The sequence below is a fragment of the Leucoraja erinacea genome, chromosome 5 (genome assembly GCF_028641065.1).
Source record: "Leucoraja erinacea ecotype New England chromosome 5, Leri_hhj_1, whole genome shotgun sequence".
NCBI classification, from domain to species: Eukaryota; Metazoa; Chordata; class Chondrichthyes; order Rajiformes; family Rajidae; genus Leucoraja; species Leucoraja erinaceus.
The window spans coordinates 96,433,650-96,459,014 of record NC_073381.1 but is presented as its reverse complement, the minus strand read 5'-3'; the positions used below and the strand labels follow the sequence as shown (position 1 = coordinate 96,459,014).

Genomic DNA, 25,365 nt, shown 5'->3' with positions numbered 1-25,365 from the left:
AACTTTACAAATGCCGTTCAGCAATTCTATATGGGTGATTGCTTGTATATGAACACACAAATGAGGATCTGGAGTTGGTTAATAACCTCCCAATAGCTCCTGTGCCTGCCCTGCCATTCAGTAACATCACGGCTGATCCAATCTTACCCTTCAACACTATTTTCCCATGCGTTTCTCACACCTCTTGTAGATCACCAAAGGATTTTACTCAATTAAAATTACTCAAATCAAACGATAACTGCAAATATTAATGCTAATCTAAGGTCAGTAGTGATAAGAGCAGAATTAGGCCATTCGGCCCATCAAGTCTACTCCACCATTCAATCATGGCTGAACGATCTCTCCCTCTTAACCCCATTCTCCGGCCTTAACCCCTGACACACGCACTAATCTAAAAGCGATCTATCTCTGCCTAAGCAATATCAGCTACAAACTGCAAAGGCAAATAATCGAATTATTTGGTTAAAAGTAACAGAAAAACAAAAAGTCTCAAGATGCTGCAATAAAAACTGAAGATGCTTAAAATATTCATTCGGTGAGGTAGTATTTGTGAAGCGTTAAACATGGAATAGTAGAGCAATGGAACATGTCCTTCAGCCCACAATGTTTCATGCCCAACACGATGCAAGGCTCAACTATCTATCATCATCATCATCCTTTATTGTCATCTTGCAAAGCAACAGTTGTACAGTGCAAAATGGGAAGACGTTTCCCAGGGAATACCGGAGCATCGCACATAAAAACTTAAACATTTCACGCATAAAATAAAAACGATAAAAAAAACAATCCAGTTCCTGATAAAACAGTACGAATAGTTTTAAAAAAGTGCAGGTAAAAACAGCAACATTAAAATACAAGTAAAAACAGTCATAAAATGTCCAGGGCAGCTGGTTTAAGTGGCCTGAGCCAGTGCCAGAGTTATTACTCAGTGCCAGTTATTAAATTGTCAGTGCAAAAGCAGCAGAATCAGGTGGAGTGACTGTTTAGCAGCCTCACAGCCTGTGGAAGGAAGCTGTTTAGCAGTCTGGTTGTCTGGGCTTTGATGCTACGGTATCTCTTTCCTGATGGCAGGAGATCTAGATGTGTGTGGAGTGGGTGCAGTCTGTCCTTTGCTATTCTCAGTGCTTTTTTCAGGCAGCGGCTCTGGAACAGTTCTTGTACCGAGGGTAGCGAGACGCCAATGATCCTCTCTGCTCCCCTCACTACCCTCTGCAGAGACTTCCTGTCTGAGCAGTTACAGTTAGAGTACCACTCTCTTTTGGCTACACAAGACCCACATGGTACAATTTCTTGCATATCCATGTGCTTGCCAAAAAAGATTTATAAATGCCATCATTTCATCTGCTTCCCCCACCACCCCTGGCAGCACGTTAAAACCATCCATTGCCTATATTTTAAAAAGTGCCCCGCACATTTCGTATAGACTTTGCCCCTCTCACCATAAACCTATGGGATGTAGCCCAGCTCACAAATTCTGAGAGGTGTACATTTCTCAGAGCAGGAGTAACGCAGCGGTTCAGGCAGCTGAGAACCTAAACATAAACTGAGATGCTGCCTGACCTGCTGGGTTACTCCAGCACTTGGTGTTTTTCCTCAAGATCCCAACATCTGCAGTTCCTTGTTTCTCGATATTTCTCTATTTCTGGCTTCTTGTGGATTCATGATGTTAATGACACCACCATTCGTGCTGCCATCAGCTACCACGGCAAACTTGGGAATTGCCAGCTATCCCAAGGAATCCACACAACTCAATTTTTGGCCAAGCTTTTTGTCGTCTGTCCTACATATTGGAATCTGACAAATTCCCTCTCTAGTCAGAGGGTGGCGAATCTGTGGAAGTCCTTGCCACGGAAGGCTGTGGAAGCCAAGCAAAGATCGATAGATTCTTGGGTAGACAAAAATGCTGGAGAAACTCAGCGGGTGCGGCAGCATCTATGGAGTGAAGGAAATATTTCCTTCGCTCCCATAGATGTTGCCGCACCTGCTGAGTTTCTCCAGCATTTTTGTCTACCTTCAATTTTCCAGCATCTGCAGTTTCTTCTTGAACATAGATAGATTCTTGATTAGTGTGGGTGTCAGGGGTTATGGGGAGAAGGCAGGAGAATGGGGTTAGGAGGGTGAGATAGATCAGCCATGATTGAATGGCAGAGCAGACCTGAAAGGCTGAATAGCCTAATTCTGCTCCTATTCCTTATGACCATATGACCCTCTGAAGCGCATGATACATTTCACTTAATTACTGGCATTACACAGTTATTGATGTGCGGTTAACACTGCCAAGTGTTAAAAGTATGAAAAATACATTTTGCGTTAAGGTTTCCATGATTCTGTCCCTTATTTAATGGGTACAAGGGCAGTTCAACATATGACAGTATTCTTACCCATTGCAGGATAGCAATTAATATCCATGTCATGTGAATGCTGTTTCGGATGTAAATCCTTCTTAGTTACAATTAGACTTTCACAAGAGGAGGATGATGATATATGCCTGCTGAGATAATCCTCTTTCTGGGTGCAGAGCGAACATTGAACCGGTGTGCAACATGGCCCCCGGGGTAATTTGACATCATTTTGTGTGTATCTTCTGATGGCGCCACTATGATGTAGAGGCCGTATTCGTTGCCAGATATAATGAGATGGAGCAATAGCCATCACCTGTAATAACAAAACCATGTGACTGATCATTCTTCATGGATATGATTGCAGCCCAGAAATTAGGGGTTATAACTAATTTTTTTTACGATACATATTAGATTTGTTCCTGAACATAGACACAACATGCTGCAGTTACTCAGCAGGTCAGGCAGCAAACAGCTCCGGAGAAGGTACACAAAAAAGCTGGAGAAACTCAGCGGGTGCAGCGGTATCTATGGTGCGAAGGAAATAGGCAATGTTTCGGGCCGATGGGGGGAGGGGGGGGTTCGGGGAGAATAAAGGAAAAAGGAGGAGGAGCCCGAAGGCTGGGGGATGGGAGGAGACAGCAGGAGGGCTGAGGAAGGGGAGGAGACAGCAAGGACTAACAAAATTGGGAGAATTCAATGTTCATGCCTCCAGGATGCAGACTCCCCAAGTGGAATATGAGGTGCTGTTCCTCCAATTTCCGGTGTTGCTCGCTCTGGCCATGGAGAGAGACCCAGGATAGAGAGTTCGGATACGGAGTGCGAGGGGGAGTTGAAGTGCTGAGCCACCGGGAGGTCAGGTTGGTTATTGCGGACCGAGCGGAGGTGTTCGGCGAAACGATCGCCCAGCCTACGCTTGGTCTCACCGATATAGATATGCTGACATCTAGAGCAGCGGATGCAATAGATGAGGTTGGAAGAGGTGCAGGTAAACCTCTGTCGCACCTGGAACGACTGCTTGGGTCCTTGAATGGAGTCGAGGGGGGAGGTAAATGGACATTTTGGGTCGGGACCCTTCTTCAGGGTCGGGACCCTCCTTGATTGAGGGGGGAGGGTGGAACTGGAAGCAAGAAAATACCAGGAGAAATCAGGGCCGGGGACAGGTCAGGTCGGGAGGTTCCCTGATAGGCTGATTGTTGGCAAGAGCGGATCGCTGTGAACTGTGGACCTCAAGAGCGAACTTTTCGCAGTGAACTGTGGACCTGGTTGGCCAACTTTTAGGGAGGGAGGGGGGGGGGGGGGGCAAGGGCGAGGTGGGGAGGGGGGGGAGTGGTTCTGGTACCCCAGGAAAGAGCATGCTGCCCGGTTGCATCGTGGCTTGGTTCAGCAACTTGAGCGCCCTGGAGAGGAAGAGACTACAAAAAGTAGTAAACACTGCCCAGTCCATCATCGGCTCTGACCTTCCTTCCACCGAGGGGATTTATCGCAGTCGCTGCCTCAAAAAGGCTGGCAGTATCATCAAAGACCCACACCATCCTGGCCACACACTCATCTCCCTGCTACCTTCAGGTAGAAGGTACAGGAGCCTGAAGACTGCAACAACCAGGTTCAGGAATAGCTACTTCCCCACAGCTATCAGCCTATTAAACCTGGCTCAGACAAAACTTTGATTATTAATGAATTATCTGCAATTTTCACTGTCTCATTTATTTATCATGTGTGTATATATTTATTCAGGTATATGGACACCTGACTTTTATAGTATGCCTATCAGTTCTGTGTGCTAAGCATTAGCAAATTTCTGGCTCAGACATGACAATAAACTTTGACTTGAATTAACTGTTAAAAAAAAGCCTGCTGGCAAGCATGTTATTATTGCTGCCACCATCTACACACGGGACAAAATTATTACCTGTAAACAGTATGATTTATAAATCATATAATAACATTGCCCTCTTAAGGAACTCTGTTACACCTGCTGACTTTCTTACTCTATGCATTGCTCAATCCACCATTCCTTCACTAGAAGTTTGATCTGCAGTTTTGTAAACAAAAATAGAATGCCAATACTATCTTCTGTGGGTGCGGCAGAACCGCAAAGCAGGCCTCTGCAGTCCGTCTTCATTTTTTTGTCCCGTTGAGGGGTATAGTTTTTGAAACTGGGAAATCAGATCTCTTCCCTGTACAGGGACCCGACCTTTTCCCTGTCGGGTCTCCGTTGCCGTTGGGGCCTAGCACCGTGGAGCGGCCTCCAACCGGAACGACAGCTCAAGTCACGGAGCCTGCGGAGCTGCGGACCTACCATCGTGGAGCTGGCCGGCTTCGTAGCGTGGAGGGCTGTGGTGGCGCGTTGCTGCGACCCGACTCCGGTGGATGGTGACACCGGGAGCTCGCGGGTCCCCGGTGGGAGACCGTTTTGCGGGGCACCGGCAACGGCGACTTCTCCCGCTCGAATTGCGGGGTTGAGAGTGACCCGGAGCGGGGCCTTACATCGCCCGGCGTGCTTTAAATGGCCGTGGGACTTGCTTTAAATGGCCGTGGGACTTGCTAGCGCCTGCCGGGGGGCTTTGACTTTGACTTCAGGAGAGGAATGGAGAGCAGGGGAGAGACAAGACTTTGCCTTCCATCACAGTGAGGAGGAGATTTACTGTGATGGATGTTTGTGTAAATTGTGTTGGTGTGTGTCTTGGTTCTGTTCTTGTATGGCTGCAGAAACCAAATTTCCTTTGAACATCATGTGAGGTTCAAATGACAAATAAACGGTATTGTATTGTATATTTTATTGTATTGTAAATAAAGGGAAACGATCAGAGAAAGGAATGGATAAAAAATGTGTTAAATTTGACGTTTTCTTTCTTTTCAGGTGTTCATGGTTATGGATTCAAACCCCAAAGCTAATTGATTTTATTAGATGCAATTCTTTAGATAAGAAGCTAAGTGACAATCCATATGCAGTGGATAGGACAGGTTTAGAGGGACATGCGCCAAACACGGGCAGGTGGGACCAGCGTAGATGGAGCATCTTGGTCAGCATAGATAAATTGGGCCGAAGGGCCTGTTTCCGTGCTGTATGACAAGCTTTAAAGAGTTATTTCCGATGGACTTTGAAATGCTAGGATGCTGAACAATTCTGGAACACCATCTAACCGCAGGCAGACCAATTATCTAGTCGATCATCTCACTGCTATGGGATCAATGAACTGCAATCACCATTTAAAAATAATTACTTCATTGAGGTGTCAAGGAAATGTAATAATGTGAGGTTTTTTTTAATGTATTGTGCAATCGAACTGTGGCATGCAGTACATAAAAAATATGCATATGTTTTAATTTGAGACTTTCGTGATATCGGTGAGTTTCTAGACTATGGTTAGAGAGAAGTCAAGAGAAGAGAGTTTTATTGTCATGTGTCCCAGATAGGACAATGAAATTCTTACTTGCTGCAGCTCAACAGAATATGTAATGGAAGAGAAAGGTTCAGTGTGCTGTAAACCATAGACCATATATACACAATAAATAAACAGATATAGTGCAGTAATAATAATAATAGACTGTTGTAGTTCAGAGCTTATTTGATGTAGTGTTTAATAGCCTGATGGCTGTGGGGAAGACGTTGTTCCTGAACCTGGATGTTGCAGATTTCAGGCTCCCGTACCTTCTTCATTCTATTAATACTCAAAAAACACTTTAAATTTGCTGCTATTTAAATGTTGCGCAGTGAAATGCTGAAGCTGAAGACATATGAAAATGCAGATGCTGGTATCTTGAGCAACTAACAAAGTACTGGAGGGTTTCGGCCCGAAACGTTGCCTATTTCCTTCGCTCCATAGATGCTGCTGCACCCGCTGAGTTTCTCCAGCATTTTTGTGTGCCTTCGATTTTCCAGCATCTGCAGTTCTTTCTTAAACAAAGTGCTGGGGTAACTCAGCGGGCCAGGCAGTACCTGTGGGGAGAACGGGCAGATGACATTTTGGGTCGAAGGACCTGTTTCCGTGCTGTAGGAGTTAATTCAGTTGGACTTGGAAATGCTTTGATACTGAGCAATTCGGTAACATTGTTTGTCCATTGGCTTCAGAGATGCTGCCTGACCTGCTGAGTTCCCCCAGCACGTTGTTTCTTTTTGCAGAATGACGAAGCTTTCCAGTGAACACGGAACATCATTGTGGTAAATTTCAAATTGTTGCCTTGGTTTCAGCAACTAAGTTACAGAGAAAGGTTGAACAAGTTAGGGCTTTATTCTTTGGAGCGCAGAAGGTTAAGGGGGGACTTGATAGAGGTCTTTAAAAATGATGAGAGGGATAGACAGAGTTGACATGGATAAGCATTTCCCACTGAGAGTAGGGAAGATTCAAACAAGGGGACATGACTTGAGAATTAAGGGACTGAAGTTTAGGGGTAACATGAGGGGGAATTTCTTTACTCAGAGAGTGGTGGCTGTGTGGAATGAGCTTCCAGTGAAGGTGGTGGAGGCAGGTTCGTTTTTATCATTTAAAAATAAATTGGATAGTTATATGGACGGGAAAGGAATGGAGGGTTATGGTCTGAACGCAGGTGTATGGGACTAGGGGAGAATACGTGTTCGGCACAGACTAGAAGGGTCAAGATGGCCTGTTTCCATGCTGTAATTGTTATATGATTATATGGTTATATGGTGAGGATCAATAGTCTCGGCACGTACTTAAAAAAAAAAATCCTGGACATTTAAAGGTAATGGAATTATATTTTTCCAGGTAATTAAAAGATAGTACACAGTAGGGAAAATATATTTTCTGATCACAGTCCAAAGCTAGGGGGCATATCCTGAAAACCAGAGATAAGCTGCTCAGACCCTCCGCTCGGTCCACAATAACCAATCTGATCTCTCGGTGGCTCAGCACTTCAACTCCCCCTCCCATTCCAAATCCGACCTTTCCGTCCTGGGCCTCCTCCCTGGCCAGAGTGAGCACCATGAATTGGAGGAGCAGCACCTCATGTTTCGCTTGGGCTGTTTGCACCCCAGCGGTATGAACATTGACTTCTCTAATTTCAGGTAGTCCCTACTTTCTCCTCCCCTTCTCAGCTCTCCCTCAGCCCATTGGCTCCACCTCTTCCTTTCTTCTTCCCCCCCCCACCCTCACATCAGTCTGAAGTAGGGTTTGGACCCGAAACGTTGCCTATTTCCTTCGTTCCATAGATGCTGCCTCACCCGCTGTTCACCCGCATGATAGATGCTGCCTCACCCGATGTGTTTCCCCAGCATTTTTGTCTACCTAAACTGCTCAAAGGTGTTATCAAGACGTATTGCTTCACATTAAATAATCTCGCTCAGCTGATCAATTAAATATTCAACATCAAGGCTATTAGATTTTTGTTTAGTAAGGGTTTTACAGAAAGTATAATCAAGGAGAGTAAACGGAGTTTAGAGATCATAGTGACAGAGCAAGTTTATTGAATCGGATCTGTTTTTGGGGCATCAGCTGAGATAGAGGGCATTTTATAGGGAAACCACCAGCAGGAATACCAAACTAGAACAAGTTGAGGAGAACTAAGGAGCTGCAGATGCTGGTTTACAAAAAAACCCCACCCAATGTGCTGGAGTAACTCATGGAGAACATGGATAGGTGATGTTTCATGTCTGAAGGGGTCAAATGATATGTGTCTAATGTAAAAGACAATATTATACTCACATTATAGACTGTTCTATGTAAATCTCTTACCTCCTCACAACATCGTTTGCTCACAGCTGCCCTATAATTGATGTTTGCCCAAAGCTGATCTCTCCTTTTTAAGAAATCTGGAAACAGTTTCTTCCACCGCTTTCCAAGAGCCCATGGAAAGATTTCATACTTGTATTCCTCTTCATCTTCTTCCATGGTATTGGCTAAATATCTAATAAACAGTGTAGAAGTATTTTGAAATATGCCTTCAATGTTATTAAGTCTCTTCTCCCTGCTCTCGATTAATCCTTTGCCTCATTCTACGCTCTCCCCATCACTGGAGCAACAGGACAGATGATGTGGTAATCCTTTCCATAGTCAAAATTAATTTTACAATATGATATGGGAGCAATGGGCATTAAGGGTCTTTAAAAAAAAACTTGAACCTCAAAAGACATTTTTGAAACATTGTTCATGAATGGATGATGAAATAAGAGTCTTGTGTAAACAAAGTTTAAAACATGAGTAATGGCCCTGTCCCACTGTACGAATTCATTCAAGAGCTCCCCCGAGTTTAAAAAAAAATCAAACTCGTGGTAAGCACGTAGAATGAATGTAGCGGATACGTCGGAGCTCGGGGACGTCTCTTAGCGGCTCGTAACGCTAACGGCAGGTACTCGGGAAGACTCATTCTGATTCTGATTCTGAGGTAAGCTCGGGAAGACTCGGGAAGATTTTTCAACATGTTGCAAAATGTCCACGAGAGCCCCGAGTACCGACGAGCGGCCATTACCGTAAATCTCCGAGTTCGAATCAGGGCAAACTCGGGGAGAACTCCTGAATGAACTGGTACAGTGGGACAGGGCTTTAAGTTCATCACTAAGGCAATCTAATATTTTATTCTATGTGCTGTGTGTCTTGTTATTTTCACTTAGTATGGCTGTATGGTAACTCAAATTTCACTGTACCTTAATTGGTACATGTGACAATTAAATTGAATCTTGAATCTTAATAAACAAGACTAATTATTCAAGACCTCTCCCTCATTGTCAGCAAGAATAATCCCACTTAGGAAACCTGAACGGAAACCTCTGGAGACTTTGCGCCTCCCACCCAAGGTTTCCGTGCGGTTCCCGGAGGTTGCAGGTAGTGGAAGCAGGTAGGGAGACTGACAAAAACCTCCGGGAACTGCACGGAAACCTTGGGTGGGGCACAAAGTCTCCAGAGGTTTCCGTTCAAGTTTCCTAAGTGGGACAGGGGCACAAGGGACTAGTTATCACCCAGAAAATATGGTGGGTACGTCCCATTGAAATTCAAAGGTTCCAAAATGGGAACGGTTGAGGGCTTCGAGTGCCTTATTATTTGTACCTACGTGCTGTGTGCATTCCTGTGCATGTCTACTTCTTTTTGTGATTTTAGCTACCTGCTCTGGTCTGTACAGCATTTTGGTCAACGTGGGTTGTTTGTAAATGTGGTTTATAAATAAATAAATTTGATTTGATTTTGGTGTAAATATTACCACCGATCTGTGGTGGACTGACCACATTGGGGGTGATAGCCAAGGCACTCCAATACCTCGACTTCCTCATGAGACCGAAGTAATTCAGCAAGTCTCCAAAGACTATTACAAACAGATGCACCTTAGAAAGCAGACCGTCAGCTTATATCACAGCTTAGTTTGGGAACATCTGTGCCCAATGACAGCAAGAAACCACAGGGAGTTGCGGATGTATCCAGTCCAGACTCCCCACCATTGAGTTCATCTATATTTTGTGCTGCCTCATGTAAAGCGGCCAACATTATCAAAGACCTTTCCCACTCCGGATCATTCCTTCTTCTCCCACTCCTGTCGGCGAGAAGATACAGAAGCTTGAACGCACACCACTAGACTCAGAAACAGCATCTTTCCCTCTCTTATCAGGCTACTGAACGCTCCTCCAATATGCTAGGGTACTGCCCAATTCTCCTCTAACCCATTGCGGACATTGGACTTTGTCTCTGGAATTGTAGCACTACCCTACTGAGAACTATATTCTGCACTCTGCATCTTTTCCTTCCTTCCCGTCAAATCAAGGTTGGCTTGATCAGATTGATGCTTCATATCATATGACTTGATTGGATAGACTGCAAAACAAAGCTTGTCACTATACCTCAGCACTCATGACAATAATACACCCAAACTACTTTGAGAAAGGCTACTTTGGTTCGATGGACTAGCACCGTCACCAACGACACTGGGAATTAAGTTTCATGATCAGAATCGCAAAATATTTAGGAATTTTCTCAAAAAGGTTCCAACAAGTAATGATGAGGATATGAGATTTTGCTGTCACTTTCCTTGTACCTTGTTCAATTATAATACATACAAAGGGTGACATTTCCAAAATAAGGATGAGACTTTTCATTTCTTTACCTCTGTTGACAATTCTCATTCTTTTCATTTTTCAAGCATTTATTTCACTCTAACTTTCCTGTGCCATTTCAGATAACTTTGTAAAGGGCCTGTGCCACTTTCACGACCTAATTCACCTCTGCCGAGTTTTCCCTTGACTCATACGCGCAGCATGGATGTCATGAGATCGTAGGTAGGTCGTAGCAGGTCGTGATGCTAGTCGTGGGTACTCGTGGCATCAAGTAGGTCGGGGCGTTTTTTCTAGCATGATGAAAAATGTCCACGAGTAAGAAAGGTCGTGAATTAGGTCGTGAAAGTCGAACAGGCCGTTAAGTATAGGGTTCTTTACAAGCTGCTTTTCCAATCCACTAATCACCTCATTCCACAATTATGAGGAACAGATTAGTGGATGAGGAGGTCTCAATTTGTTCCTTAAAAATGCTCGCGTAACTTCCTCTGTCCCCGATGAGTTAATGCGAGTCGGATGTCTGAAGAAGGGTCTTGACCCAAAATGTCACCTATTCATTTTTTCCAGAGATGCTGCCTGACCCGCTGAGTTACTCCAGATTTTTATGCCTTCAGTTTAAACCAGCATCTGCAGCTCCTCCCTGCATAAGATCATACAATTAATGGGCGTCTGTGAGGAGCTGCCTTGGAACCCCAGATGACTTTTACGGCACTGCAAAACCCACACACGACATGCCCGAGGGTGATTTACTCAACCTGCTGCACTCTCTCCATCCACAATCTATTCCTTTAGCTCCTGGTTTGTCTGCTGTACCTCTGCCTTCAGTTGTCTATAAAGCCATTTAGTTTAGTTTTGTTTAGAGATACATCCTGGAGACAGGCCCTTCGGCCCACGTCGGCCAGTGATCACCCCGTACACTAGTTCTATCCTACACACTAGGCACAATTTACAGAAGCCAATTAACCTACAAACCTGCACGTCTTTGGAATGTTGGTGGAAACTGGAGCACATGGAGAAAACCCATGTGGAGAACGTGCAAACACCACACAGACAGCACCAGTAGGCGGGATGGAACCTGGGTCTCTGGCAGAGTAAGGCAACAACTCTACCGCTATGCCACTATGCCGTCCATTTCTTTTCCTTTGATCCAATCCATGCACAACTTCCATTTGCAGTTTGTTCATTTCTTATTCTCTTGGTTAATCCCATTCCATCAGTGATGGGCCACTTGTAAGGGAAGAAGAATGTCTCTATACAGATGCTGATTAAGGTGGCCATCAGGGCTACCAATGAACCATGAGGTTGTACATGAGGTGTGGCCCAAGTTTGTGGGATCCTTAAGAACTTCAAGATTGAAAGACGGGACTGCAGATGCTGGTTTGCAAAAAAAGCAGAGGCGCAAAATGCTGAAGTAACTCAGCGGGTCAGGCATCATCACTGAAGAACATGGGTAGATGACCAGGTTTCATGTCAGGACCCGTCTTCAGACTAATCTTCTTGTGGATTACTTCAGTGTAGTTTATTGTCACATGTACTGAGGTACAGTGAAAAGCTTTTGTCGTGTGCTATCCAGTCAGCGGAACGACAAAGCATGATTCCTTCTGCTGATGCTGATGTTTTGAGGGTAGATTGATCCCATTCGGCCCGGCTTGTTATCACAACTAGAGATAGATACAAAGTGCATGATGGTCTCTTCACTGAAATCATAAAATTCGGCATCTGAAGAGCATAATTCACAAAGACGCAATCAATCACATCAGGGTGGTGACAAATCGGCGAGAGGACTTCAGATCTGCTTCTGTGGAAACCTTTCAAAAGGAGTTAAATCGACTGGGGTTTACTGTAGAAGGGATTTCCTTGTTGCCTGCCACAGAGAAGGCTCCTTCCCCCGAGTGGCGTGGTGGCACTCCAAATCACAATGTGCATGGCATCCATCCAGAAGCTGTGGACACATTCCCCCGAGCCATTCAATGGCGTGGTGGCATTTCTTTCCCTCCAAACAGCTCAATCAGAAATGTGCATGGCATCCAGAAGGAAACCAGAAGCTGTAGGACAGGAGTATCATTCGGTCCCTCAAGCCTGCATCGCCATCAATTATCATGCAATCATCTCTACATGCCTGCTCCCAAACCTCATCCCCTTCTTCCCCTAACAGCTCTTAAATATAGCCAATGAACTGGCCTCAACTACCCTCTGTGGCAGAGAGTTCCAGAAATTCACCACGCTCTGTGTGAAAAAAGTTCTTCTCATCTTGGTTTTAAAGGATTTCCCCTTTATCCTTAAACTGTGACCCCTTGTCCTGGACTTCCCTAACATCGGGAACAATCTTCCTGCATCTAGCCTGTCCAACCCCTTAAGAATTTTGTAAGTTTCTATAAGATCCCCTCTCAATCTTCTAAATTCTAGAGAGTATAAACCAAGTCTATCCAGTGATACGGAACTATAAGGAAGAAGGGTTTCGGCCCGAAACGTCGCCTATGTCCTTCGCTCCATAGATGCTGCTGCACCCGCTGTGTTTCTCCAGCATTTTTGTGTACCTTCGATTTTCCAGCATCTGCATTTCCTTCTTAAACAATTTCCTGAATGTTCAAAATGTATCTACTTTCCCTTTAATGACCCCAATGATCTATCCTTCACAATCCTCCAGCGTAGAACATTCCAGATATTCACCATTTACAACGAGAAGCTACTATGCATCTCGGTTTATTACCACAGTCCCCGAATCATCTATCTGGTTCAAGATTCTACCACATGAGGAAACGCCCTGTCACACCAGTTAAGGGTAGAACATAGAACAGTACAACACAAGAACAGGCTCCTTTGGCCCACAATACCGAAAGGAGATGCACTGCAGCAATTAGGCATAGATTTTTCAAACTTTAGCACGAGAAAGGCAAGGTCAGCCATCACATGGGAAGACCTGCAAGTTTACTTCCAAGACGCATGTCATCCTAATTTCCAAATCTTTAATCAGACTTTACTGGACTTTATGGGATGCAAGCAGAAGCCTCGGGGCGGAAGATTGCAACCTTCACGTGGTCCGCCCTGTTTCGACTAATGCAATCAACTTGACGTGCACAAACGGAAGATCAAATAGAACAAGTCGTCCAACAACTTTAAGCTGTGCACGCCACACGAAAGAAGAAGAAGAAGCAGAAGCCTCCACATGACGCATCCCCGGCAATGCTGACGACACGAACTGTACCACAGTGACTGACTGAAGTAGCCAATTCTGCAACCGCCGACCGTCAACCGTCACTGACCGAACGGAAAGATGTGATATAGAAGATGGCCGGACATGAGGAAGAAGACTGAACTTTATGTTGCACTAAACGTTACACCTTTATCCTGTATCTGTACACTGTGGATGACTTGATTGTATTCATGTATCGTCTTTTTGCTGACTGGTGTTAGCACGCAACAAAAAGCTCTTCACTGTCCCTCGGTACACATGACAATAATACACCAAACTAAACTATAATCTGTTGAAAAGAGTTATCATTTCAGGTTGAAGATCCTTCAACAATCTGAAATGCTAACTCTGGTTTCCCACACACTGACTTTACAGCTGTCTGACGTCACAGCATTTTCTATTTTATGTCAGATTTTCAGGATCTGTAGTTGTTTGGGGATTTTCAAAACGTATTTATTGGTGCAGGGTGGTGGAATCCTGTAATTAACAGTGTAGTAGGAATATCTGTGTCCCAGGAAGACATGCTAACTCGGCAATCTGGCTGACGCAATTGCTCAGATCTAAATCGAACTTGCTAAAAAAAGTTGCACCTTGCTTCCGAAATATAATGTGACTCAGCATACCTAAACATTTTCCCCTTTAACAACTTAGTTTTTATCTTTTAATCACAGTTTGCTATTTATGGTGGCAATCCTTTTAATTGGAACTTCAGTATTTAACTGATATTATCGGACTGACTCTCGTCTAAGCTAAAGTGGGCAATTTTAGTCTATGTTCAGTTTGTCTATTTCAGTTTGTGAAGTCATATATTAGTATCTAGAAATGATGTGTCTTATTAAATGTAATATTAAACCTCAATAATACATTTATCTTTAATTTTCTTTGCAATAAACAGAATTTTATACACTGAGTAAAAGTCTAGAGCGGCTATACTTACAAAGCAACAAAGAAATTCATTCTAGTTTGTTCGCTTATTTCAAAACCAGCTCGCTTGAAATAAACAAATGTCATGGCTAAAAGATACTGGGAAAAAAAGGAAGTGCATTACTAGCCACAAAATATTTGCTGTCTGTTTGCACACTGAGGCAGAACCAAATTATCTTACAAGAGGAACTTTGCTTTTCACTGAGAGCAGTGGCAAAGAATCTCAATACAGCAACATGACATTTTCATTTCATAATCAGTACCCCTTAAGGCCCTATGAGTACGATTCCCAGCACGATCTGATGCCCGGCAATTGTTTTAAACGTTGTTTCATGCTGTGAAGTCAAACCTTTGTCACTCTATCTGCTGGAAATAGTCTGCAACATTTTATGAGCCATTTGATCCATCTAAACTGATCATTGGGAAACCCTGACATTCACCTATTTCAGGTGCAAATTATTTCTTAAAGGGCATGGGGAGGGGTTGCGAGAAAGAATGTCAGGGTAGTGGCAGAAATGGGTGTGCAAGACGACAGAGGGTATTCTGCCTAGAAAGCCATTCCACATGTTGACATTTCTCCGCGACTTTTTAGTCACAGCCCCTAAATGCGCAGGCGCGGCTCATTTCCCCTCATCCCTGAGCACTCCATGGACAGAGGTGGTGTAGGAGGGGGGCGGGGAGAGAGGAGGGGGGTTTGGGGGTGTGTGTGTGTGGGGGTGGGGGGGTTTTGGGGGGGGGGGTTTGTGGAGTGGTGGGGGGGTGTGTGTGTGTGTGTGTGTGTGTGGGGGGGATGTGTGTGTGTCTGGGGGGGGGGGAGCCATCGAGGGCGACCAGAGGGGTAGTGGCTGGAATTGGCGGCGCGATGGGGACTCACAGCGGGCACTGGTCACTGGTGTGGGGGGTTGTGTGCTCCTCCGCCGGGATCAGAGTCTGTGGGGGCTTTCCGTTTGGCGACACCTCCGACTCCGGGCTGGACTGGGTCCCTGACTTTGGGCTGGGCTGGGCTGGGTCTCTGACTCTGGGCTGGGTCTCCCATGTTGGGCTGGGTCGGGTCTCTGACGCTGGGACTCACTTCGGGCACTGGTCGCTGGTCGTTCTGCTCCGCTTGATCAGAGTCTCCGCTTTCCGTTTGGCGACATCTCCGACTCCGGGCTGGACTGGGTCCCTGACTTTGGGCTGGGCTGGGCTGGGTCTCCGACTCTGGGCTGGGTCTCCCTTGTTGGGCTGGGTCGGGTCTCTGACGCTGGGCTGCTTCTAGGGGCTGGGCTACTTCTAGGGGCTGGGGCTGCTGCTTGGGGCAGGGCTGCTTCAGGTCCGTACGAAAGTCTGGTTGGAAACCCCCGCCGGCTTTCCTCAGCTCCAGTAAAGACGCGATGGCGCAGGAAGGAGCAGACCGTCCCGGGGAGTGACAGGGGAAGAGACTAATCCGCGCGGCGCCGACTGGTAGAAGAGATCAATCTGCGCATGCACTGTTTTTAAGATTTTTAAACCTCGCTAACTTTTACGACATTCAACCGAGGAACGAAACGGTGCACTCGCAGCATAGAAGAACGGTGAGTGAACTGGCGAAAAATCATAGCACTATCGCGAACCGTTTATGCGCAAATAGAAAGACCGCCAAACCAGAAGAAAACGAGATCAGAGTTTTAGTTAGGTATAGATAGATAGATTGATCTGAAAACTGGCAGAATATCTTTATTCAATGTTTCTATTGTTAAAGTTTGAAACTGTTTAGTAAATCATATACCTTGTCAGAGACTTTACAACAGCAATCCATCCACAGGAAATCTTGGATTAAGTCATCATCTGTGAGGCAACAGCAGCAAAAAAAAGATCTTAATGCTTCAAGCAGAACTTTATTGCACTGATTCAAGAGTATAGATTTTAAAATATTATGGATAAATGTTGGTCAACCAGGCACTCCAACCACCTGAACTTTAACACGTGATATATTAAATCTGAATGTTAACAGCAGGCCTGGCCTCGTCCACCATGGAGTAGGAGCCTCGCCCGAGATGCCTGTAGCCGGCTTGGATTGGGAACCTCGTCTCTTGCTAGCCCCTGAAGGCCGGGAACCGGAGAGGACGGAGGAGGAAGTCAGCGACAGTGGCGGATGTTGTTGCCCATTCAGATCATGAGTTCCTACTTCCCCCCAACCCACTCCCCTACTCACTAAATGAAAAATAAAATTCTCAACTTCTCTCCAATATTTGTACAAATTAACAAATCTATCACTTACTTCTGTCTTCTCTGCTATGGAAAATGTCATTTTCTCCTGAATTTTATAGTATATCAGTATAGAGGTTGGGAGGTCATGTTGGTGAGACCATATTTAGAGTATTGTGTTCAGTTCTGGGCACCATGTTATAGGAAAGATATTGTCAAGCTTGAAAGGGTTCAGAAAAGATTTACAAGGATGTTGCCAGCACTAGAGGGTGTAAGCTAAAGGGAGAGGTTGAGTAGGCTGGGTCTCTATTCCATGGAGCGCAGGAGGATGAGGGAAGATCTTATAGAGGTGTATAAAATCATGAGAGGAATAGATTGTGGAGAGTCTTTTATCCAGAGTGGGGGAATCGGGTACCAGAGGACTTCAAGGTGAAGGGGAAAAGTTTTAATAGGAATCCGAGGGGTAACTTTTTCACACAGTGGGTGGTGGGTGTATGGAACAAGCTGTCAGAGGAGGTAGTTGAGGCTGGGACTATCCCATCGTTTAAGAAACAGTTTGACAGGTACATGGATAGGAGGGCTATGGACCAAGCATAGGCAAGTGTGACTAGTGTGGCTGGGACATTGTTGGCCGGTGTGGGTGAGTTGGGCCGAAGGGCCTGTTTCCACACTGTACCATTCTGTGACCTCAGTTAAATCTCCGCTCACAAAGGGAATGAAGTCAACCTCAATCTACACTGACTCTCCTCGTAACGGACAACATTGCCATAAATGTCCTTTCTACTTTGCGAGCTGACTTACTATCCAATATTTTCCTTCACGAAACCAGTCCTCCTTCATGCTCCAAATATGATTGAGGATTAACTATGCACTGGAGTAAAGAAATTCAAAGATTTACACCCATCTGAGTAAAGACATTTCTCCTGATATTAATCTTGCGATTTATCCCTAATTTAAGATTCTCAAGCCAAAGAAAATCTATCCAGCATCTATCCTGTCAGACTCCAAGGGTCTCGACCCGAAACGTCACCCATTCCTTCCCTCCAGAGATGCTGCCTGTCCCGCTGGGTTACTCCAGCATTGTGTGTCTAGGCTCCAAAATATGTTTTCTTTCAACAACATTACCATTCACTTTTCCAGAGAATCTAGGCCCATTCATCTCAACGTCTTCTCAAAGGCCAACCTTCTCATTCTATGTATCTGTTTAATAAACATCTATTGTACTCACTCTAAAGCAGGAGGTAGACAAATACTATGCAGGTAGACAAAAATGCTGGAGAAACTCAGCGGGTGCAGCAGCATCTATGGAGCAAAGGCAATATTTCCCGCTGAGTTTCTCCAGCATTTTTGTCTACCTTCGATTTTCCAGCATCGGCAGTTCCTTCTTAAACAAATACTAAGCAGGATGCTTCGGATGTGTTCTCCCCAAAATAGTTTTTTCTTCCCCAATGATTTAAAATCATATTTTTGACAAGCTATGCACTTATGAATTTGGCTCATATCAATAATAAGACCACCTCTCTTAAGGATTTGTATTTCATAGTACAAAATGTTCTAAAATATGACTATGTTAAATCAAAGGGGCTTTTTACATTTGCCAATATTGAACAAGCAAACATCAGGATATCTTCGAGTGCATTTGCAATTGGTTTGCTGACCAATTTGCATATATAACATCAGGAGCGGCACGGTGGCGCAGTAGAAGTAGAGATGCTGCCAGGGCTGAGCACACAGCCCTGTGGCACTCCGGTGTTCAGTTTATAGTGGAGGCGGGTAGGTTTATTGACCCTAACAGAACTTGTGGTCTGTTAGTGAGGAAGTCCGGGCAGAGGGAGGTGAGGTATTGACCCTAACAGAGCGCTGTGGTCCCTGTCCCACTTAGGAAACCTGAACGGAAACCTCTGGAGACTTTTTGTATTGTATTTTAATGACCACACAGCCAGGCTGGTGGAATTTGTTATCAGTACAGCTCGGTACAGGTTCCAACATTTCATCAACATTTAACATATAACATAGATATACATACAGACAGACACATTACATAATACATAAGGGCCATGCTTATTCTTATTCCTCACCGTACAGAGTTTAAAATGTTAATTGCAGTGGGAATGAAACTGTTTTTGAAGCGGTTTGTTTTGGAGGCAATTGTCCTGTAGCGCCTCCCAGAGGGCAGTAGCTGAAAGGCATAGTGTGCAGGGTGAGTAGGATCAGAGATGATCTTGCGGGCTCTGTGTAATGTCCGTTTGTGATAAAGTGATTCAAGGGATGCTAGGGGTAAGCCAATAATTTTAGATGCTCTGTTGATGATGTGCTGTAATTTCATCTGGGAGAGTGAGTCGAGACTGCCGAACCAGACTGTGATGGGTGAAGTGAGGATGCTTTCGATGATGGCTGTATAGAAGCGGAGCATGAGATGAGACCTTACTCTGAACTTCCTGAGCTGTCGGAGATGGAAAAGTCTTTGCTGGGCTTTTCCATAGATGTGGTCTGCGTTTGTCCTCCATTTGAGGTTGTTGCTGATGTGGGTTCCAAGGATGTGTCAGTGATGGAGATGGATTCACCTTGAATGAGCACAGGAGTTTTGAGGGATGGCTGGCGTCTTGGGTCGATGATGAGTTCTTTTGTTTTTGATGAGTTGAGTAAGAGATCATGGTCTGTGCACCAGGTCACTGCTTGGTTGACCTGTGCACGGTATTCAGTTTCTTGGTTGTTGGTGATGAATCCTATGATGGTTGAGTCGTCCGCGTACTTGTACAGGTTGACGGAGCTGTGGTGGGATGTGAGCTGGTTTGTGTAAAGGGAGAATAGCCAGGGTGAGAGAACACAGCCTTGGGGTGTGCCTGTACTGAGGAACAGAGGAGAGGATGTGTTATTGATGATCCTCACCCTCTGTTGCCTGTTCCAGAGAAAGCTGTGAACCCAGTGACAGATGCATGGGTCAATGTTCATGACCCCTTTTGCGCCCCACCCAAGGTTTCCGTGCGGTTCCCAGGGGTTGCCGGAGGTTGCAGGTAGTGGAAGCAGGTAGGGAGACTGACAAAAACCTCCTGGAACCATACGGAAACCTTGGGTGGGGCGCAAAGTCTCCAGAGGTTTCCGTTCAGGTTTCCTAAGTGGGACAGGTGAATTACAGCTAGCACCAGAGAACCAGGTCCGATCCCGACTACAAGTGCCGTCTGTCTGGAATTTGTACCTTCTCCCCTTGACGGCTTTACCCCGGGTGCTCCGGTTTCCTCCCACACTCCAAAGACAGACGTGTAGGATTGCAAGTTAATTGGCCTCGGTAAAAGTCTGTAAATTGTCCCTGAGTGTTGTAGCATAGTGCTGGTGTACGGGGGAATCGCTGGCCAGCGCGGACTCGGGCCTGTTTCCGCGCTGTATCTCTATAACTACAAACTACCCACATTACACATTACTCTCGCTTTTCCAACCGTACTTACCAAATAATTTGAAGAAAGTTGCCATTTCTTGGCGCTGAATAATGAGACAAGGCCCTCTCGCATGTTTGGGCTTTGAAATTAAATGAATATTCTTTCCATGCATTCTCTGAGCTTTTTGTGCACATGCTTGCTTCAGCTTTGTCCCTTTCCTCTGCTGGTTTAATGTTGTACTGATAGATTTCATGCGGATGGTGATTGATGGTGGAGTCTGACAGCAGAGTTGGCTGTTCCTCATAATTTTCTGAAAGTGACACCATAAAGTAATGTTAGGAACCAATAGTCTCATGATCACCCAAAGAGTACGGTGGCATTAACTAGTAATAATTCTGGACTCGCAATTCAGAGACCTAGACTAATAATTCAACGGTAAGTGCTCAAATTCCACTACAAAAACTAGGGGTTTAAATTGACATCCAAGATAACAGGTGGCATTAGTGAATTATAGCAATGAAACCTCTGGATTGTCCTTTAAAATAACATCTGGCTTACTCAGAAGAGAAACAAAATGCTGAAGTAACTCAGCGGGTCAGGCAGCATCTCTTGAGAAAAGGAATAGGTGACGTTTTGGATCCAGACCCTTCATCAGGTTTACTCATATCTTTTACAGAAGAAAGTCTGCTGCCGCTCACCTGGTTTGGTCAAATATATGACCAAACCCGACCCTTTAACCACTGTCTGAAAGGGCTTGACATGTCCCTTATCAAGATGGTGGCTCAGCGCCTGCCCAAGTAGTGAGTGGGAACTGGATTCCTAACTCCCATTCACCATTTAATCTTCTAAATTCCGTGGAGTATAACTCTTATCTGTGCATACTCTACTCATAACCAACCCCTGGGATCCAGGAACAATTCTGTTAAATATATGTTGTGCCCTTTACAAGGTCTATATGAATTTGGAAAGCCAAAGCTGAACGTAGTTTTAGGATGTCACTGTGGAGCAGCGGTAGAGTTGCTGCCTCACAGCGTTGGAGACCCGGTTCGATCCTGACTACGGGTGCTGTCTGTGTGTAGTTTGCACATTCTCCCAATGACTGCGTAGGTTTCCTCCCACACTCCAAAGACTTATGTTAATTAGCTTCTGTAAATTGTCCCTAGTGTGTGTAGGGTAGAACTAGTGTATGTGTGATTGCTGGTCGTCATGGACAACAGGGCTTGTTTCCACGCTGTATCTCTAAACTAAACAACCATTATGCCTTATCCAACGTGATTGTTAAAGCCTTCCAATCTAATCAGACGTACAGGTTTTTTTGGGGTTTTTTTTAATCCAAAAATGTATTCAATTATTAAAAAACAATAATTACACTACAATAAAACAAGCCAGAACCCACCACCATAATACAATACAAACATATATCCATAATAACATGCTATACAACTATGATACAATCCTTATTGAGGATACGTTCAACACCCTGTGGAGCTCAGCGGTCCCGGAACTCCCTCAGGATGCCCGTGGACAGGGCGTATTCCCTTTCTAATCCCACCCGGGCACGGACGTCACCCCGGAAAAGGGGCAGACAGCTGGCCCGGGTAGAGCCCTCCACCACCTGGCACCGAGACTCGCGGATGGCCAGCTTGGCCAGGAAGACGTACAGGTATGTAGGTTCATTTGTAAATTGTCCCCAGTGTGTAGGATAGAGCTAGTGTATGAGCTGATCGTTGGTCGGCATGGACTCGGTGGGCCAAAGAGCTGTATCTCGAAAGTCTAAAGTCACAAATACTGATGATACGGACAAAAATGTAGGTGGGCTGGTTTCTATGTTTGCCGGCTACATAGAAGTTGTTGGAGATGTAGATTATGAGGAAATCTGTCAGAGGATACAGCAGTATATAGAAAAGTCAGGTACATGGGCAGTGAAATGGCAAATGGAGTTTAATCTGTGCAGGTGTGAAGTGTCACACTTTGGGCAATCAAATGTAAGAGGAAAGTATACCACAGTGGTTCTTAACCTGGGGGTCGGGACCCCCCATCTTTTGGGACTTTACCGGGGGACATGAAGAGGTCATCAATAACATATCCATTTGTTGAGCCCGTTTTTAGGAGCCTAACAAAGGTACATACGACATACAGTATTTTGTTCGCGAATGCCCGTACGTATGCCAAAAAGGTTAAGGACCACGGGTACACGTAAATGGCAGGACCCTTAGGCGCCACAGAATCATGCAACACAAAACAGACCCTGCGGCCCAATTCAACCATGCCAATCAAGGTACCCATCTAAGCTTATCCCATTTCCCCATGTTTGGTCCAAATCCCTCTAAACCTTTCTTAAAGCAAGTACCTGTCCAAATAAGTTTTAAATGTTGTCATTGTATCTGCTTCAACTACCTTCTCTGGCAGGCACCTCATGTACCACCTAGTTTGAAGACGTTGCCCCTTGGGTCACTTTTAATGAGCATCCCACCTCACAAACTATCCACCTACGTGTCCTATCAGGCAACTCGTGCGTGCAAGGATCTGTGCTTCCCACAATGGCCACATCGGAACCCACGAAAATGGAATGAAAACAAGCCATCCTTCATACAGGGAGAGTCTCTATGTGGTTACATTACTGCACTATCATTCTGGATCATTAAGCATCCAGAACCTGGTCGCAGATGCTTTGGTGGCGGGCAATCAGAACCTGGTCGCGGATGCTTTGTCTCGCCTTATGAAGAATATAAAGAAAGTGGGAAAGAACTCAAGCAGGGAATGAGGAGGGCTAGAAGGGCCCATGAAATGGCATTGTCAAATCGTCTTAAAGAGAATCCCACGGCTTTGTTAAAATATATTAAAAACAAGAGGGTAACTATGGAGAAGATAGGATAAAGGGAAACTACGCTTGGAATCAGACTGTGGGCGAGTACTTTGCAACGGTATTCACCATGGGGAAGGGCGCGGAGAACAGTGAGATAAGTGGGTTATACAAATATGCTTGGGAGTTTTGTATCTTCTCTAGTCACAGGCGACATCCTGGAGCAGCCAGTGTTGTTTCTTTATTTAAAAAGGGAAATATGTGGATAATCCAGGAAACTACAGACCAGTGAGCCTCACATTAGTGGTAGGGAGTCTATTGAAGAGGATTCTTAAGGATGGGATTTACTCGTATTTGGAAGAGAGTGGGTAATTAAGATAATAGGCATGGCGTTGTGTCAGGGTGGTCATGCCTTACAAACTTGATTGAGTTTCTTAAGATGACGAAGGTGATTTATGAGGGTAGGGCAGTGAATGTTGTCTACATGGACTTTTGAAAAGGGCCTGTCCCAATTAGGCGACTGTCATAGTCGTAGCAGGTTGCCGAAACACCGGCGACTGGACCTCCCTTTCGACATAAAATTTGAAATAGAATCATTACTTTAACAAAAAAAAAAAACCGAAATCAGCACCGGCGACAACCTACATTAACACAGCACCTGCGTCAAATCCACTGTCGCTGACTGTATCCGAAAAATGTTCAACATGTTGAAAATCCAGCGGCGACCAGATAGACACTACGACTCTTTGGGTGACTGAGGAGACGACTCACGACCATACAGGCGACACCTCGCGACCATGTGGCGACAGCCTAGTCGCCTAAAAAATCACCTAAGTGGGACAGGCCCTTTAGGCATCCGACAAGGTCCCCCATGATATGCCTGATCCCAGAGGATTAAGATGCACGGGAGCCATGGTGACTAGCAGTTTGGATTCAGAACAGGCTTACCACAGAAGACAGACGGTCGTGATGGAAAGTATTATCCAGGCTAGAGGCCTATGATCAGCGGTGTTCTGCAAGGATTAGTGTTGGGACTTTGGTTCGTTGTGATATGTAAACGACTCAGACAAAAATATAGCTAGGTTGGTTAGTAAGTTTGCAGATGACTGCAAAAATTGGTGGAGATGTGAACAGTGAAGTTGGCTGTCAAGGAATGCAGCAGAAGGACGTTGATTGAATGTGAGGTGTCGCATTTAGGGAGGTCAAATGTAAGGGGAACGTATATAGTTAATCGCAGGACTGTTAACAACATTGAAACGCAGAGGGATCTTGGGGTCCAAGTCCAACGCAGCTAGATAGAATGAGATGGAACGGTGAATGTGATGTACGGTATGCCTGCCTTCATCAGTCAGGGGTTAGTGCAAGAGTCAGGAAGTGATATAGTGATATGGGCCTGTCCCACTTTCACGACCTATTTCACGACCTTTTTTACTCATGGACATTTTTCATCAGGTTAGAAAAAAACTCCGCGACCTACTTGATGCCACGAGTACCTACGACTAGCATCACGACCTGCTACGACCTACCTACGACCTCGCGACGACCATGCTGCGAGTATGAGTCAAGGGCAAACTCGGCAGACGTCGTGAAAGTGGGACAGGTCCTTTAGATTATCTTTTGGTCCCACTTTGGAGTAATGTGGACAGTTCAGGTTATAGAAACATAGAAATTAGGTGCAGGAGTAGGCCATTAGGCCCTTCGAGGCTGCACCGCCATTGAATGTGATCATGGCTGACCATCCAACTCAGTATCCCGTACCTGCCTTCTATCCATACCCTCTGATCCCCTTAGCCACAAGGGCCACATCTAACTCCCTCTTAAATATAGCCAATGAACTGGCCTCAACTACCCTCTGTGGCAGAGAGTTCCAGAGATTCACCACTCTCTGTGTGAAAAAAGTTCTTCTCATCTCGGTTTTAAAGGATTTCCCCCTTATCCTTAAGCTGTGACCCCTTGTCCTGGACTTCCCCAACATCGGGAGCAATCTTCCTGCATCTAGCCTGTCCAACCCCTTAAGAATTTTGTAAGTTTCTATAAAATCCCCTCTTAATCTCCTAAATTCTAGAGAGTATAAACCAAGTCTATCTTCATAAGACAATCCTGACATCCCAGGAATCAGTCTGGTGAACCTTCTCTGCACTCCCTCTATGGCAATAATGTCCTTCCTCAGATTTGGAGACCAAAACTGTACGCAATACTCCAGGTGTGGTCTCACCAAGACCCTGTACAACTGCAGTAGAACCTCCCTGCTCCTATACTCAAATCCTTTTGCTATGAAAGCTAACATACCATTCGCTTTCTTCACTACAGTACAGGAAGGATGTGGAGAGGGTGGTGAGGAGGTTTACCAGGATGCTGCCTGGATTAGAGGGCATTAACTATAAAGAGAGATTGGACAAACCTGGGTAGGGCACAAAGTGCACGAGTAACTCAGCAGATCAGGCAGCATCTTGGGAGAACATGGATAGACGACCACATGGCCCACTGGGCTCCTCAGGCACTTTGCAGTTCTATGCAAGATTTCAGCACTTGCAGTTCCTTGTGTCTCCTTGGATTGTTTTGTCTGAAGA

The 25,365-nt window shown here is 45.2% G+C and overlaps 1 protein-coding gene across 2 annotated transcripts in view; it reads right to left on the bottom strand.

Annotated features, from left to right (window-relative positions):
• The window catches only part of spdya (speedy/RINGO cell cycle regulator family member A), a 33,997-nt gene that overhangs the window by 3,174 nt on the left and 5,458 nt on the right, over window positions 1–25,365 (bottom strand). The window contains exons 2-7 of one of the 2 annotated variants that reach the window (XM_055636321.1): window positions 25,197–25,365; window positions 20,062–20,302; window positions 16,200–16,258; window positions 14,466–14,551; window positions 8,036–8,207; window positions 2,382–2,655 (exon numbers count right to left, since the gene is read on the bottom strand). The exon at window positions 25,197–25,365 is cut by the window's right edge and continues 2 nt beyond it. In XM_055636321.1, the coding sequence (XP_055492296.1) occupies window positions 2,382–2,655; window positions 8,036–8,207; window positions 14,466–14,551; window positions 16,200–16,258; window positions 20,062–20,302; window positions 25,197–25,244 (880 nt within the window). In that variant the 5' untranslated portion in view covers window positions 25,245–25,365. The remainder of the gene's footprint in view (window positions 1–2,381; window positions 2,656–8,035; window positions 8,208–14,465; window positions 14,552–16,199; window positions 16,259–20,061; window positions 20,303–25,196) is intronic. The other variant, XM_055636322.1, reaches the window with a different exon arrangement.